Here is a 17,421-nt window from a genome sequence, read left to right as displayed (position 1 = left end):
TGTTTTTTTGAGACAGTGTTTCTCTGTGTAGCCTTGGCTGTTCTGGAACTTGCTCTGTAGACCAGGATGGCCTCGAACTCATAGAGATCCAAGTGCTAGGATTAAAGGCATGCACCACCACCACCTGGCTTTAATTATCTTTTGAAAGACTTTTTTATTTTCTTTTTCTGTGTGTGAGTGTATGTCTGTGCACTATATGCATGCAGTGCCCAGAGCGGCCAGAAGAAAGCATCAGATTTCCTGGAACCTGAGTAAGAGGGTTGTGAGTGAGTGCCTAGAACTGAACCCTGGTCCTGTGGAAGACCAGCCAGTGCTCTTAACTATTGAGCCATCTCTCCAGCCCCAAAATTTCAGCATTTTAAGTAGAATTGTTTTCATAAATGTTTTAAGTCTATTAATTTTTTTATCAAATTATAAAGCACATTGTCTTTGTAAAATGCTACACTCAGGTGCTTTCCCAGACGTATTTTCTCTTAGTTCATTCTCTCTCTCTCTCTCTCTCTCTCTCTCTCTCTCTCTCTCTCTCTCTCTCTCTCTCCCCCCCCCCCCCCCTTCCCTCCCTCTCTCTCCCACCCTCCCTCCCTCCTTCTCTCTCTCTCTCTCTCTCTCTCTCTCTCTCTCTCTCTCTCTCTCTCTCTCTCTCTCTCTCCCCCTGCCCCCTTGCATGCTAGGTATTGAACTTAGGACCCGTAGCATGCTAAATTCCTACTGCAGACCTTCCCCTGCAGTTCTAGGTCCTTCTCTCATCTACCCGCAGTGATTTTGTTTTCGGTTATTTGCCTCTCCAATGCTCCCAGCTCTTTATCTGCTCCCTTCTCTGAGTGACAGTCATGCCAGTCTTCAGTGTTTCTGCAAACCTCTGTGGGAACTGCTGAAAGTTTTGCAAAACTTGCAGTATCACATCCTCATCAGTGTGCTTTGTCCTCTTACACTGGTAAGCAGGAAAAAGCTGGCTAAGAAATATTTTGATGATAAAAGATGAAGCATAGAGGAACAGAATTTTGTTTAAGAGAAGCGTAATTTTATAACTGATTAGCTCTTCAGTGAGTTTTAATGTCATGACAATGTTGACATCTTTACCATTGCAGATGTCAGGAAATTGGATAATACACACTTTCCTATTGAGGACACCTGTGCTAAAAATGTATATTAATTTAATCTTAATTCTCACTGATTATGCTTTGCATGCACACAGGCCTAAGCCTATATTTTTCTTTCCCTCTGTCAATACATTCTTTTCATTGGAAAAACCCAATTAAAAAAATTTAGAAACACATTGTATTTATAATAGAATATCATATATATCCACTCCTCACGTGTATCTCAGACTGATTATTCATGCTGGGAGTTGTCCATCTCCCCAGAAGGTATTCTTCCTTCTCCCTGTTCATTGTTGATTGTACTCTGAGCATTGGGCTTTAGAGCCTCTGTCTTTCCCCTGGTAATCCCTGGGAAACTCTCCAGCCTTTATAGCTGCTTGTTAGCTAAGGGAACAAGGAGTCTTTTTAAAATCATAACTAACTTCATGCTGGATTAATTCTTGGTTGAATTACATTTTTTTCATCCTCTCCAACAATTTAATCAAAGAAGTAAGGCTTCATTCTTTTGGATGATAATAACAGTATTGGCTTTTGTGTGTGTATATTATTTGAAGAGACATTAAAAAAATATTTCAACAAGTTACATTTCTCAGTAAGGTTCTATTTACCAAGGCAGATTTATTTTGGCTTGATGGCACTTGTTAAGGAAAGAAATTGATAAACAGTGCTTCCCCTGTAGAAGACTTTCCAGATCTTTGGTCTCATGTTTTTGTTTTTTGTTTTGTTTTGTTTTCTACTTTTTAGGATAAGCAGGGACTGCCATGGTGGCTTGGGATCAGCTACAAAGGAATCGGCCAGTATGATTTACAGGACAAGGTGAAACCTCGGAAAGTAAGTAGGAACCACTGCAGACACTCAGAGAAACCTTGAATATTCTAGAACCTACAGCATCATTTTCAGGGGCACCTTGAACAACCTCAGATAGTAAACTTTGCTAAGTGAAGCTGGTACAGAAGCTACTCGTGTTAAATATAACTTTTAAAAAGTAACTCATTTGTGCACGGTCTACAAAGTTCCATAATGAGCCATCTTTTCATCTATTTGTTGAGATAGGTTCTCATGTGGCATTAACTGATCCTTCTTCCTCCACCTCCCAAGTGCTAGGATTGAACACTGTCTGTTCTGAGGTCATAATCTAAACTACGCACTAAGGTTCGCCTACAAAGCTAACCACAACTCGGTTTACAGCCCCCACACTTTTGTTTAAATCCAAAGTTTTTGTGGCAATTATTTCTCAGTGAATGGTTATAAGCAATCTTGCTGCAATTGCAGTTATTTTTGCTGGTCTTTGTTTTCACTGTCTTTTATAACAAACATCTGCTTTCTGTAGAGAAAAAAAGAATTCATGAGCTAAAGGGCCAGAATCTATCAGATTCGGGTTTTCCAAAGCTAAATAAGTTACTGTTTATCATCATATGCTTGTAATCCTAGTATTTGAGAGGCAGAGATAAGAGAATCAGAAGGTAAGGTCATGCTCTAGAATGTTGTGACTTGGAGGCCAGCTTGGGCTACATGAAACTCTGTCTCCAAAAAAAGCTGCTATGAAGCTGCCACTCTCACCTCAAGTACAAGTGCAACATGTACATTGTCACCACTGATGCATCTGTATAGATCACCACCCAGTGGCTATTGGTCTCCTTATGTGCAGTGAGATAAAGACCTACTCACACTGCTCTGGGTGAGATTGCTATCCTCCCTATGCTCTGCTGCCATCCCTGCAGGCTGTAGGAGTGAAATGGTGGCCTCTTAATAACAAACCGTGGTCAGCCTACCTGCCTTAACTCACGCCAGCATCACAGTCTAAGACAACCCCTGTGTTTTGCTGTGTCCTTCATAAAGCAACCCTGGAAACAGACCACGCACTGTGTATGTCTTCTGAGGCTCCTTCTCTCCTCAATCAATGCTTACAATCTCCTTAAGTTATGAAAATTGAGCACTCTTCTTGACCGCGTTGCATGGTTGGGACATTAACATAGATAATACGATGGGTGGCATTGGGCAGACCATGGCTCCCCTTTCCGTGCTCATCCAGCTCTGCTGGGCCAGAACTTGTTGGGCACCGAGGCTGCTTATTAGAGAACTATTAACAAAAGCAATAAAGCAGCATTCAACCACCGTGTCCTCCTGTACAACCAGCTTGTAGTTTCTGTCAGCCCTGTGAGCAACATCCATTGGATAAGGAATACTGTGTGTTATTTTCCATTTTGTAATGCTGGGATCCAATCCGGGGCCTTGTGAAAGCCAGGCAGTCGCTACACCCCCACCCCACCCCCACCCCCACCCCACCCCCATCCTCTTGCCACTTTTGAAAGCTGCCTAGCGTTCCATTGTGTGGATATACATAATCTTTTTAGCAGATTCTCTCTTGTGATCCTCCTGTCCACCCTCCACCCAATCCTGGGATTACAGGTGTGAGCCACCACACCTAACTAACAACCAATTCTCTTTGATGGACATTACAGTTTCCGTTGTGGGTGGGCAGAGAGGTCAGGGTACAGAGCATAATAAAGAGTCCCAGCCAAGCTGTTGCTTGTCATGTTTTCTTAAGGCATAGCTCACCCGTGTTACTATGTTTTTGCTCATTAGTCTGTCCTGAATTTTACCCTTTTAATAAAGAACACACAGGACTCTTGCTGGGTTTTACTAAAGTTGTGTGCAAAATAGAACTTAAGCCAACTCACAGGGCAACTTATAATCAACTAGCATGGCTTGATAAGTATGAAGTTCTCACAACATGGAAATGTTTCTTTAAAAAAAAAATAAAAATAAAAAACAAGCAAGCTCAGCGTTCCTCCCCTGCAACCCCCCCCAGTCTCAGAGTTCTTTCTCCCTTTTCCTTTAATACATCTGTGTTCCCACTGCATAAAGAAACAAAAAACGAGCAATCAGATTTTCTCCCCAAGTCATGGTGAGTCAGATCTGCACAGCAAATGCTGAGCTTCATTTCCTCTCCAGGGCTTCTGACTCACCGGCCTCTCCTTACATTCACAGCTTCATAAAAATCGGTACGTACTGCTTCACGCCGATCACAATCAGGCCTGCCTGTTCATCCCAGAGTCTAGACAAGGGTCAGCAGCCACTTCCTTTTATCAATTTGCAGTTTTCCTCTTTCGTTTTCAAGATCTGTCACACTCGATTCTGACAGGACATTAGAGCTCTCTCTGGGTGCTGTGGCTTCCTCGCCCTCCCCTTCTCCATCACTTCAGGTATCCAGGCTGCACTGTGGCTTGTTCCCCGCTTCCTTTTGTTAAAATCTGATGGTGGGTCTTGCTTCTGTGGGCTGATTGCTTTCTGTAACCTGCTGATTTGAGCTGGGGTCAGCAGTGTGCGCTCTGCAAGGCTCTCTCCTGGCCAGCTTGCCCACATTAAAAGAATGTATAATTTAAAGGGTTGTGAGCAGCGACACAAAAGAAGGCTCATGCGTCAGCATCTGGCCATGCAGCAGGTTCTCCAGTGGCCAGGAAAGAATCGAGGTCATGCTGACAAATGAACAGAACGCAGGCTGATGGGCCAGCCTCAAGATGCTGGGCCTCCCAAGCCATGTGCCTACCTTGTTGATGTAAAAACACAGCAGGAGGAAGATGTACCAAGGACCAGAGACTGACGCCAAAAGGCTGGTTTTTAAAGGGGTTGTTCAAGGTCTGTCTAGATGATGTCTGTTAATTATTGCCTCTAGATGTTAGGGACCGTGTTTGTTTTTCTACCAGGGCACTAGCAAGTGCTCTTCGTTTATTCGAGCTTTGACTTTTTTGTCAGTCTTCTGGCTGAGGGGCAACAAGAGGATTCCATCAGGGAAGCACCATGATGTAGGCCAGGAGTTGGGGAGACATTCTAGACCCTGGCCCTGATGTCTATTCTTGGTGTGATTTTGGTTCTGTGTGTGAATGTGTATGTGTGTGTATGTGTGTGTGTGTGTGTGTGTGTGTGTGTGTGTGTGTGTGTTGCCATGCTGAGGATCCAAGCTAGAGCCTCAGGCAAGCTAAGCAAGCACTGTACCACTGAACTATATGTCCAAGCCTTATCTGCTGTGTGATCTAGGGCACAGTTTTCATCTGTCTTTAGAAGAGTCTTCCTTATCTGCACAACCGTAATCCCACAGACTTCACGGGGAGGGTGTGAGAACAAAATGTGATTATATTCTGTCCCATGCCTAATAAGCAGATATCACTAGGTAACTGCTAATCATTCCTTGGGAGTGAGGAAGACAGACAATTAAAGAATAATCGGGAAATATTTTTGGATTACTGACAGGGAAGGCCCTGACATTGCTACAAAGCAGCCCTGGTATAGTAGGAGTCCCTATATTCAGGTACTTGTAAAACCCTTCTCTCCCTGGTTCATTATCCATAATGCATGAAGATGTGCTATATATGAAAAGAAAAATAATGGACTAATGACTTTACCACAGGGTCTCCTGCATCTCAGGCTGGCCTTGAACTTCCTGTGTAGACAAGAGATTTTGAATTTTTGATCCTTCTGCCTCCAACTTTCCAATGCTGGGATTACAAGTATGCACCATCACACCCAGCTTATGTGGTGCTGGGGTTCAAACCCAGAGGGTTTCATGCATACTAGGCAAGCACCCTACCAGCTGAGCTACATCCCCAGCCTCTCTTTGTGTTTTTTTTTCTTTTTTTGCTAGTTTAGCATTTTGAGAGGGGATAACATCTTTCACAAGAATCTAGACAGTGCATCGGTGAGTGAATAAGGCGTTAGTGTGCATGTCATGACCGAACTCTAACCCTACAGCAGGACTTCACCTGGGAAAACGGCCTGTAGGAGAGCAGAGATGCAAGGCTGACATAGCATTGCTAGTCAAGGCCTCATCTAGACCGTCCTGACGAAGTGCCTTTCAAGATTAGCATCTTTTGACATTGTAGCATGATGAGAGAGCCTGTGGTGAGCTCCATCACTAAACCTTCAGTTAACTGATTTTTTTTTTAACTGTCGGAATTCCCTTGTGCCTGGAGGCAGGTGTGTTAAGTAATAAGCACAAAGGCCTTCTGTTCGCTTGTGGTCGCCTTCCTAGGCTCATTCCTTGACTTAAAGGCACCACCTCGATTATTTTTCTAGTCACAGGCATCTTGACCGTCTCCACTTCTCCTTGCTCTTCCCACCACCAGCTTGTTACCGTGGACCACCACAGAGAAGGTCCTTCTGTCCCAGAGCAGGTTAAGTTAGGAGAGCGGGAGAATGCGCGCCGTCCAATCTCACTTTCTACATCACTACAACACACTGGTTGGTGTGGAAGAGAAACACCGGATTACAAAATGTGGTCAGGAGACCCGTCCATCCTGTTTGGAAAGTATGTCATTAAGCTTCAGCCACACCAATAATCAATCTGATTGTTAGAACCTGCAGAGCCAGTGGGAGGTGACCGCCAATCCTATAACACGGGCTTGAAATAAGAACCAGTTCTGCGTTCCACTGACCAGCTGGCTGACTTAGAACCACCACGTAACCTCTCTGTGCCCTCCTCATTTTCTCATCTATCAAGTTCAAAGAATCCTCTCTGCACTCTTACCTCAGAGTGCCGTAGGCACCCACTGGCCTAAAGGAATTTATTCAGAGTGGATGCATGCCCTCCACACCATACTTGCTGCGGAGGATGACATCTCTCTTCCCCTCTATGCTTAAGCACAGTTAGGGTCTGTAATTCTATGGTGAGAACTTTCCAAGCGTCTGCTGAGTATTGTCAAAGAAGGTGAAGGGCATTCCGGAGCAAGCCGTTTGTCCTTCAGGGAGGCCCCATCTCATGGCCAGGGAGGCTGGGAAGAATTGTCTTGATGCCGGCAGGCCTTGGCCAAAACTATAACTCAAACTGTTTTGTGACCAAAAAGAAATGTCAAAATATACTCTGGAGGAGGTAAGCTGTGGCCACTAACCTATTTGTTTCTCCAAAAAAAGTATTCTAGAGAGATGGTTGGTGAGAAATAAGTAAGCAAAGAAATCAGATAATTGCAAACTGAATTGCCTCTGATAGGAACTGATGGGCTGGAGGGACAATCATGGGACGGGGAGAGACATCTGGTATGTTCAGGGAAGGCCTCCCTGAGGAAAGTGACATTTAAGCTGAGACCTGAATGGTGAGATTCTTGCAAAGTATCTGGTGGCTTCTCGGAAGGAGAGAAGATAAACCTTTAAAGGAGACCACTAACCACACCTTCAAGAATAAGAGGATTCCTCGTGTAGGAATGGCGGGTGTTCTCTGAAGAGGAAATGGCTCTGCAGAGGGGGAACCACCACATGCCCACTGGCTCAGTGGGCAGGATGCTTGCCTAGCATGGGTGAGGTCCTAAGTTTGATCCCCAGCACTTTATAAACCAGGCGTGATGGAGCACGCCTCAGATCTGAGCACTCAGGAAGCAGAGGCGTGAAGGTCAGAAGTTCAAAGTCATCCTCAGCTTCAGAGCAACTTCGAAGTCAGACTGAGAAACAGTGAGTCCCTGTCAGAGAGGTGGGGTGGAGGGAGAGGAAGACACGGAGAGAGAGCATTCGTGATCATCTGTGGCAACACCCGGGAACAGCACGGTGCCAGGCCTGGTTGTCTGACACGCATGTGCAGTGTGTCCCCATGCAACTTCTAACAGGGAGGGAGTCCTGGGAGGTTAGAGACCTGGCCACAAGAGACTCTTGGGTGAGATGATACCACTTTAGACATTTGGGTTTTTTTTTTGGGGGGGGCAGTTTCGAGACAGGGTTTCTCTGTAGCTTTGGAGCCTGTCCTGGACTAGCTCTGTAGACCAGGCTGGACTTGAACTCACAGAGATCCACCTGCCTCTGCCTCCCGAGTGCTAGGATTACAGGCGTGCGCCACCACCGCCCGGCAACATTTGGTTTTTATATGACACTTTTTTTTTTTTTTTTGGTTTTTCGAGACAGGGTTTCTCTGTGTAGTTTTGCACCTTTCCTGGAACTCCCTTTATAGACCAGGCTGGCCTCGAACTCACAGAGATCCTCCTGGCTCTGCCTCTCGAGTGCTGGGATTAAAGGTGAGCACCACCACCGCCCGGCTCATGACACAGAACTTTTTCATCTAAACTTATTTGCAAATAACCAATGTATTTAATTGATTGCATATAAGGTGTGACATTTTATGTACATATGGCTATGAGATCACAACTAAAGAAAGTAATTTTCAGACTCTGAGCATGTTCTGTTGGGATCTCTCTCTCTCTCTCTCTCTCTCTCTCTCTCTCTCTCTCTCCCTCCCTCCCTCCCTCCCTCTTGGTTTTTCAAGACAGGGTTTCTCTCAGTAACAACAGCCCTGGCTGTTCTGGAACTTGCTTTGTAGTCCAGGCTAGCCTTGAACTCACAGAGATCCCCCTGCCTCTGCCTCCTGAGTATTGGGATTAAAGGCGGCGTGCACCACCACTACCCAGCCTGTTGGAAAGTATCATCTCTTATGGAAGTATTTTTTACCATAGCTGATGCTCTTAGCAGGACCTCTTTAGTCTGATCAAGTATTGTAAGTCTCTCTACCAGATAACATTTATTTTTAGAAAAGTACCTGAACAATTATTTTGATACTAAAAGTATTATCTAATTGAAAGAAACAGAACTCAGAAACTTACTATTTCAGAGAAAAAAACTAAAGCATCTTATTTACATATTCTAGCTCTCAGAGCCTAGATATAGAGCAGGATATCACCCTCTAACTCAGCGTTCTCAACTGCAGCTGGATTACTGTTTCCTTTGGCGTATGGGACTGTCCTGTGCATAGTGGGACAGAGAACAGCGTCTGTGTCCTGGCAGCATCCTCCCTTCCCATGTGATCACTAGCCAAGTCTCCTCTCATCACCAGAGGGCCTGGAGGTGGGGGGGAGGTGGGGAATAGTGCATTTATCATGAGCTGCAAACCATTAGTAAGTAAAGTTGAGGGATGTGCCAGTTACAGGGGGCATCTGTAACCCCAGCGCTTGGGAAGCTGAGGTGGCAGGATCAACATGCATCTAAGACTAGCCTTGTCTGTGAAACCAAACCCCATTTTGAGAAGGGACTTGGTCCTGTTCCACAAAAGGCTGCCACATTTGCCTCCTCTGTTCTTTTTAATCTGAAGTATAAATATTACTCTTTTCCTTCCTTCTCTCCTCCTCCTATTAAAAATACAAATGCCCCCACAGATTCCTCCCTGACTGAAAAAGGAAATGATGTGCTGTGGTGCTATGCTGGGGGTTTGGAGCCTGTCTCTGGTTGTATGTAAATCCCGGATCCATCCCTGTCGGCCAGGTAGTGGCACCTCTGTGATGCCACTACCCATTTTCTCCTGGATGGGCTTCAGTTTAAGATGGAGCGTCCACATCTGGCTCTTGGGAAGACTCAGTGCACTTGGTTTTCGGTACTTCAGAAGGCATTAGCAGTATCTTCATCCACCAGGTGTAACCTTTGTCGTGAAACCCAGCAAGTCCATGATGCCCGGTTTGCTTTGTTTCACACCACACTGGAGGAATCACCCTCTCCCCCTATCCGAGTGACTCATTGTTTGATGTACCTTGGCTGTGACTAGCCTGAATTTAGTCATTTCCATGTGAATTTGCAGTTAAATGATTAACCTACAGTACAGTGAGCAATGAAAAGTCCTAACTCCTGTGACATCTTTTCCTACCCTACCTACTGTCAGACCTAGGTGGTGCTTACTTGCAGTTTGCTATGATTTAAAAGAGAACTAGATCCTTTCTGTCCAAGTCCTGCCCCCTCCCCTGGGGCGGGGGAGGTCTTACGACCCTCAAGCAAAACTCCCTGCCCTAGGTAGGCAGCTCTCCAGCATTCCTCTGCATGCTGGGGCACATTCCTTCTTCCTGGCTACTCCAGACAGAAGGGAACTTGCTACTCAGTCTGTCTAGGGGGCAGGCTGACATCCCATCACTCCGTCTCTCTACTCATCAGTGACAGCCAGGTACAGGATAGAGGAACAGATTTCTTCCCTTCAGGATGCATCAGGAAACCACCCAAGAGATCCACAGGGCCAGCCCAGTGGCCAGCCCAGTGTGGTCATAGACAATGAGACTCTCAGAACTGGAGGCCAGATGACACAGCTATGTCAACAGAACAACTGAGCTGTTTCCTCTGTGGAGAGACAGATGTGGAGCCAGATAGCTATCGCTAGCTCTGTTTCTGCTCTTAAGTGGCTGTCGTCCATTTAGTAACAATTAGCCAAGTGTAGAGCAAGCCCTTCACCGCACATTAGCTCAACCACTCACTGATGTATATTCCAAGCCAGGCTCTGGGCCAAGTACCCTATAAACAGAAGGTTGTATTTGGATAACCTTTGGAGGCAGGCATCATTGGTCCATTTAACAGAAAGAAAACTGAGGCTTAGCAAAGTTATGTACCTTGCTGATCAGCACAGCTCCAAGTAGTGGATCCAATTGCAAACCTAGACAGGCTGGTATAGTTCCTGTGTGTGCGTGCCATGAGGGACAGGACCTGCTCACTGTTCATCAACAAGTGAAAAGCCAGGCGGTGGTGGCGCATCCCTTTAATCCCAGCACTCGGGAGGCAGAGCCAGGTGGGTCTCTGTGAGTTTGAGGCCAGCCTGGGCTACAGAGTGAGATCCAGGACAGGCACCAAAACTACACTGAGAAACCCTGTCTCAAAAAACCAATAAATAAATAAATAAATAAACAAACAAACAAATAAATAAATAAATAAATAAATAAATAAAAAAGTGAAGAGCCTTACCCATAAGAGGTGCTCAAAACATACTGTTGAACTGGGCTTGGTACCTCAGGCCTTTAATCCCAGCTCTTGGAGGACAGAGAAAGCTGGATCTCTGTGAGTTCAACGGCAGCCTGGTCTACATAGTGAGTTCCAGGACAGCCAGGGCTATGACTAACAACAGTAGCAACAAAATACTACCATTGAGAAGGAATGAGTCAAAATCTACTGGTATACACCAGACCTGCTTCCTAAAAGTCCTTCAGGACCCCCACCCTTTTAAAATATCAATCCGTTTTGTTTGGCTTTTTATATTTTATTTATCTATTTATTTGTGTGTGAGAGTTTTGTTTGCATGTATGTCTGTGTACCACATGTGTGCCCGGTGCCCGAGGAGGTCAGAAGAGGGCATCGAGTCACCTGGAACTGGAGTTACAGGCAGTTGTGAGCTGTCCTCTGGGTGCTGGGAACTGAACTCGAGTCCTCTGGAAGATAGCCAGGGCAGAACCATCTCTCCAGCCCCATTCAGAAATCTTTGTAAGAGGTGGAGCTGTGGCAGAGGTGTTTTCATCTCGTTTTTCAAGTGTGTATAAAGGAGTGGGACCTTAATCACCTAACTGAATAGTGATTATTGATTTCAACAAAATGCCTTGAATATTTAAGATGCTTCTTTCTTTGGATAATGTATCATATTGTGGCCAATTTTTTCCCTAAAGCCTTCAGCTTCCTTTGCGTCTAAACAGGAGAGAACTTCACGTGCATACAGAACTTTACACAAGTTCATTTTCACCAGAGTGTTTGATGCCACCATGCTTTTCTAATCCAGTGCTTAAATTCTTGGTTCTCCCTTGTTTGAAGACAGATGATAACGACTTTGAGATGTCTTCCTATTGTGATTTCTTGATTATATCTTCATTGACATGATTTATGTTCCCACACTCCTTTCCCTGAATTATCTGTTTATTTACTTTTGCAATAACAAAGTAATCCAAGATTCCTGGCTGCTACCTATTAGTATCTGCTTCCTTCTGTTGACTCCGAAGGAGACAACTAATCCTTGAAAATGAGTCTAGAGAGACATCTGCAAGACCTAATTAATAGTCTTATTTTCATCCTTCAGCTATTTCCCTTATCCAACTAGCAGCATCAGTTCTAAAAACAACAGATTCTCAGATGCATGGTTTCTATGAAGTGCACATTGACAATGAACACTGATTTAAGACAAACAGGGCCTTTCCGCCGTCTGAACCCCACTGCAAACAAATCACGTCCCCTTTCTTCCTGTCTTCCTCTTTCTTTAAAGTCTTCGAGATTAATTTTGACTTGAGCCATTTTTTTTTTCTGTTTTAGTAGGAAAATTATGTTTGTGCCCGCACATGCATGCATAACGTTCCACTCTCTTAACTCGTAGGGTACTATGCCGTGCCCGATACCCTGCCATACCTGACAGCTAGCTCTCCAAGCGTAGTAAATCTGGAGTGTACAGTTGCTTCCATTTTGCCTCCTTTGAGCCTGAATCTTCTCAAGTTCAGAATTCCCTTGGCACCTTCTGCATTTCTCAGAGATAAAGAGTCTTTCTGTGTGTTTCACAGGCTACTTCTCTAAGAAAATTTAGAACCAGTCAGGTTGCCTTGGATATTTCCCTAACCAATTCTCCATTCCCTTTTCCATCGGTCTGAAATCTGCCCATGGTTTTGACTGGAGGGAGCCTCTAGTTTATTCTTTACGCTATGCACTAGAACAAGAGCAGAGCCCTGGAACCCTAGTTGAAATCCATAGTTGGTAGTCTCTTAGATCTGGCACATTTTACACCCTTAAAGGGCATCCGCCAGGGTGTTTCTTTCACCTCCTCCCTCCGATGGCACTTTCAGAACCTCATCCTACCCCCACCCCACCCCACCCACCTCCCGCCCAAAGCAAGCACTCAGAAACATTGAAAAAGTGCAATAGAAGAATTATCATACACATTTCAAGAAAAGAAAGAAAACTCTATCAAACAAAACAATCTAACATCTAGCCACCGGCTAGACCGAGCTCAGGTACAATAAAAAGTGTTTGTAGCAACTGTAAACATTGATAGGATCATACTGATAGTCCCATGGAATTTCTAAAGAATCCCCCAGACCACTGAACAGATGGACTGGCATTCCTTTTGCCGGCTTTCTCAGAATTTGGAGGAATAAGTATTACTTTAATAAATTTAAAGACTGATTTTGAAAAAAATTATGAGAACTCAGGCAAAACCACACATGTAGACACTGACTAATTCTGTCAGTTTAACTTCACCCCAGCTTTTCTCCAGCTGAAGTTTCCTGTCCCACTGACTCCTTGTACATGCTACCTAGAGTCCACCACGGTTAGCTCAGTTTGTGCCCTTCCAGGCCACTTGGACACGGCTCCAGGAGAGTATGTATCTAAAAGCAGCTTTTGCCGTAAACTTTCGAAATGTGGGGGGAGAAGGGAAAGAGCCCTTCTCCCCAAAACCTTGCCTGTCTCCCATAACTTCTTTTGCGAAGCTGGCTGCTGTGTAATTATTTCCAACTCTCTGTAAATAAGTCGAAGCCCTCCACTTTTTAAGTAGGGTTTCTCCTTGCTGGGCGCCAGCTTGCTCCCTGTTCTGGACGGGCTGAATGGAGTCAGCCTAGCATTTCCCATTTGTAAGTGATAAGAGGGGGAGGTGGCAGCTCAGAGATCGGGTTTCAAGTGGAGCCCTGGTTTTATGTGTGTGGGAATGGACAGCAAAGGAAAACACAGCCCGGCTGCCTCTGACTCTTCCTGTCGAACCTGTTCCTGTGCCAGTGAGTAGACCTGGGTAAAAAGATTTTCCTCAAACAGCCTTGGGTGAAATTCGTGCCTGGATTCAAAGTCGGCTCACCTCCCAGGAAGTACCGTGGGAGTCCACGCGGCCCCATTTTGGAGCTCTTTTCTGAGAAAATCTACCCAGAGAGAACCTGGCTCCCCTCTCCCTGCCGGGAAAGAGTGTGCTGGGGAGGTGTCCCTCGGCAGAGTGGCTGATGTCAGTGGTGTGTCAACCGTGGGAGGCTCGGTTTGTGAAACCGAGTTACACCTAAGTGTCTTATGAAACTCGATTCAGAAGGCACCGGAGCTGCCATCGGGGTAGGGAGGCAGACAGGATCCCGGGGCTTTCTCTCACGTTTCTGTCCCGTTTGCGGGAACTTCTGGATTGAAGGAAATGACCACCTCAACTCCACAGACACCTTAGGACATTGGTATGTAGCTTTATGTGTTTACTAATTCTTTGAAACTGGTGAATGGGGCAATTGCAGACAGCTGTGTGTCCTTGGTGCACGCTGGTCTGTTGTGCTGTTGGGGTGGAAGGTCCATTCTGAACACCACGTCCCCATACAGCCCTACAGCTCAGCCCATTCTTCCTGCGGGCCCGCGTTTGTGAAAAGCTTCTGTTCTTCAGGAAATGTGGTTTGCTGACTGTGTGCCGCACAGCAATGTTTCTTAATTAGACAACCAGTTATGTACTTTGAGCATCGTGTTACTGTGGAGGCAGACCCTAGGGGGTTGAGGCTAGAGGAGAGGACCACCCAGTCCAAGATGAGAGCTTGTAAAGCCTGCATTGGCCGGAGACTTAACGAAGGGGTTGAAAAATACAGCCAGGCACGCTCACTCCTATCAATATGCAGTTTTATCAAATTATTTGGTTTTTGAATACACATTTCCAACACAATTTCTTTCTCCATCCCAATGGCAAATCAATCCTGAGTCCAGCGTCAGAAAGACAGCTGGACAAAGGCGGAGGTTGGGAACTCTGAACACACCTGGAGGCGCTTAACTTAAGAAAGCTGCAGAATCAGCCCTCACCCCCACCGGAGCCCTGACGGGATTCCTGGCACTCAGCCTGTGTCACTCAGGGGGATTGAGGTCTGGGTGAGCAACTGCTTCGCAGAGACTCACCTCAACCTGGGAAATCTCTTTTACTTTCACTTTGCATGCCTTTGAAATGTTATCTCTGATTTGTATAGAAACATCCCCTCTGGTAGCTTTCCATGTAAGTCTGAAGTCTCCATCCTTAAGCCGAAAGTCTGTGCTTACAGTAATCGATGCAAGTTTCCTGTCATACACTTGAGTCAGAGGAAAGACTGAATGTGTGTTCTGCGGATGCTCAGTTTTATTGTTCAAGGAAGATTTACCGGGGAGGTGGCATTTACTAGGTAAACATTGCTGTCAGAAGAAAGAATAAAATGGTTTCGGGTTATAGTTGATTTGTAAAAAGTTGATAAATCACCAGTTTGTGCTTGACCTCGTCGGTGTCCCTCGGGGAACCTGCAATCATTTGGTTAAGAGACTTAGGAAGGACGACAGTAATGAAAGCTACATGGTTTCCTTACTTTCTTTCAGTTATTTCAATGGAAGCAGCTGGAGAATTTGTACTTCCGTGAGAAGAAATTTGCTGTGGAGGTGCACGACCCACGCAGGTAAAGAGAAGAGTTTTGTATGGGATGCTGTGAATGTGTGTACATAGCTTTTTGTATTTGCTTTTTATTTCTCTTGCAAATTTACCTCCTAGTGGAATCACTGAGGTCAAAGAGTAACTGTGCTTAACCTTTAGGGCAACTGTCAGGCGCTTCCAAAGCACACGCTGCTTTACATCTCTACCAGTGACGTATGGGGTTCCAGTTTCTGTACATTCTCTCTAGCACTCATTTGTGTGTGTGTGTGTGTTTAAATATAGTATTTATTAATTTTTTAGAACTTCATATACATACATACAGTATGTTTTGATCCCAATTTCATATGCTTCTTTTTTTTTTAAACCTACTGAGTCCAATGTTTGCTGCCCATGGATCTGGGCCAACCACTGGAGATCTGGGGGGGGGGGTGTTAAAGCTACCTTGGTAGTATGAACTAGCTGTGGGTGTTTGCGCTGCATTTTCCGTCGGAACTAACCATAGCCAGAGCCTCTTTGCAGGGGTTTATTGGCTGTTTAACTTCTTAGGAGAATTATCTATTCTGGTGCTTTGCTCATTTTTATTTGAGTGTTCCTGGGTCCTGGAAAAAAACACACACACACACAGTTGTCAAAAATATGCATGAATGGAGAGCAGGACGTAGGTTCTCTGAATAAGAAGAAGCACCTTTCAGAAGTTACTCTTTAAACTCTAGGTAGTGCTTAGAGGTCAGAGGGATGGGAGGTTGAAACCACTGTGACAAAAAGATGACCAAGGAGATTAACCAGTTCCTACAAAGGACATTAGAGCACTCCCCCCACACACCCCATGCCCTTCTGCCCTCTGCCCTCTGTCTTCCCCATCCGGCTCCCTCCTCCCCGTGGTTGTCTTTCTCTCTCCCTCTCCTGCCTTTTCCTGCTCTGACTCTCTTCCTCGCCTGCCTTTCCTCTTTTTTACCTGGTGCACAAGCAGCAGTCTGGACTGTTGTGGGGCTTGCACGTTTCCAGCCAGTATCATCAAGTTCATCTTGCAGGCTGAGTCTCCCTAGGTCGGAGGTGCTCCCTCTTCGCCTTGGGCAGGTGCCGTTTCTGCAGGCCTTATGACTGTCTGTAAATGACCGCTTTTATCTTCTGCCGCTCGCTCGCTTGATCGCGGTAGCCCCGCTTCTCTGTGGTTTCTAACCAGATGTTTCTCTACAGCTTCTCATTTGACTAAGCCCTTATCCAGCTTTGAGTGTGTGAGAGTTTAGACAGAGATTGCTTGGGGCTGCCTGGTTTTGTTATAAAAGGACGACGTCAGAACCCCAGCCCCTGTGTGTAGCGGAAGGACAGAGAAGGAAGGTGATGTGTGACGACATTGCCTGCTAGGTACACACCGTGTGCTGCTGGCCCCGGGGATGGATAACTCGTGGTTTTCTTCACGTTTTAGGATTTCGGTGTCTAGAAGAACCTTTGGACAGAGTGGCCTGTTTGTACAAACCTGGTATGCAAACTCTTCTCTCATCAAGTCCATCTGGGTAATGGCCATCAGCCAGCATCAGTTCTACCTGGACCGGAAGCAGAGTAAAGTGAGTAACCGAAGGTGTAGCTTTGGGGACAAAGTCCAGTCCTTCTCCTTCCTGTTCTAAAATGACTCTTCCCAGAAAACATGTAAGAAGAAAATGTTTTAAGCTTTGCTACCAACTGTTCTGTTTTTTTTCATGTATTTAAAGGATGGGCAATGTATATAGCTGATTTAAAAGCTGTGAGGTTTGGCATGCATGTGCTTGTACAGTGGGGACATTGCTGGTGACATGTTAAAGTTAGTGATTGAATCCTGCATACTTACTGAAACCTCCCATGTACAAAAATAAAGTTTTCTGTTGTTTCTAAAGTGCCAGTTGAAAGGTTTAAATTGCCCTGTGTTGACATTTTTTGATTACATAGTGACCTAATCATTGTATTGATTTAAAATGTGATTGTGCTCATTTCATTTCAATGTTATTTACTTCATAGGCAAAAATTCCTTCAGCCAGAAGTTTAGACGATATCGCAATGGATTTAACAGAGACTGGAACACAGAGGGTCTCCAAACTGGTGACCCTGGAAGCAAAAAGTCAGTTTATCATGGCAAGCAATGGCAGCCTGATATCCTCAGGTATTACCTGTTCAAGAAAATATAAGCCATCTTCTCTCTCTCTCTCTCTCTCTCTCTCTCTCTCTCTCTCTCTCTCTTTCTCTTTTTTGGTTTTTTTGAAACAAGGT

The 17,421-nt window shown here is 45.2% G+C and overlaps 1 protein-coding gene across 1 annotated transcript in view; it reads left to right on the top strand.

The window, feature by feature from the left end:
* The window catches only part of Frmd4b (FERM domain containing 4B), a 125,826-nt gene that overhangs the window by 88,422 nt on the left and 19,983 nt on the right, over positions 1–17,421 (top strand). The window contains exons 10-13 of the mRNA XM_059258268.1: positions 1,845–1,931; positions 15,129–15,205; positions 16,607–16,745; positions 17,173–17,314. Of these exons, the coding sequence (XP_059114251.1) occupies positions 1,845–1,931; positions 15,129–15,205; positions 16,607–16,745; positions 17,173–17,314 (445 nt within the window). The remainder of the gene's footprint in view (positions 1–1,844; positions 1,932–15,128; positions 15,206–16,606; positions 16,746–17,172; positions 17,315–17,421) is intronic.

This window comes from Peromyscus eremicus, chromosome 3 (assembly GCF_949786415.1).
Source record: "Peromyscus eremicus chromosome 3, PerEre_H2_v1, whole genome shotgun sequence".
NCBI lineage: Eukaryota > Metazoa > Chordata > Mammalia > Rodentia > Cricetidae > Peromyscus > Peromyscus eremicus.
This window is presented reverse-complemented; position numbering and strand designations above follow the sequence as displayed.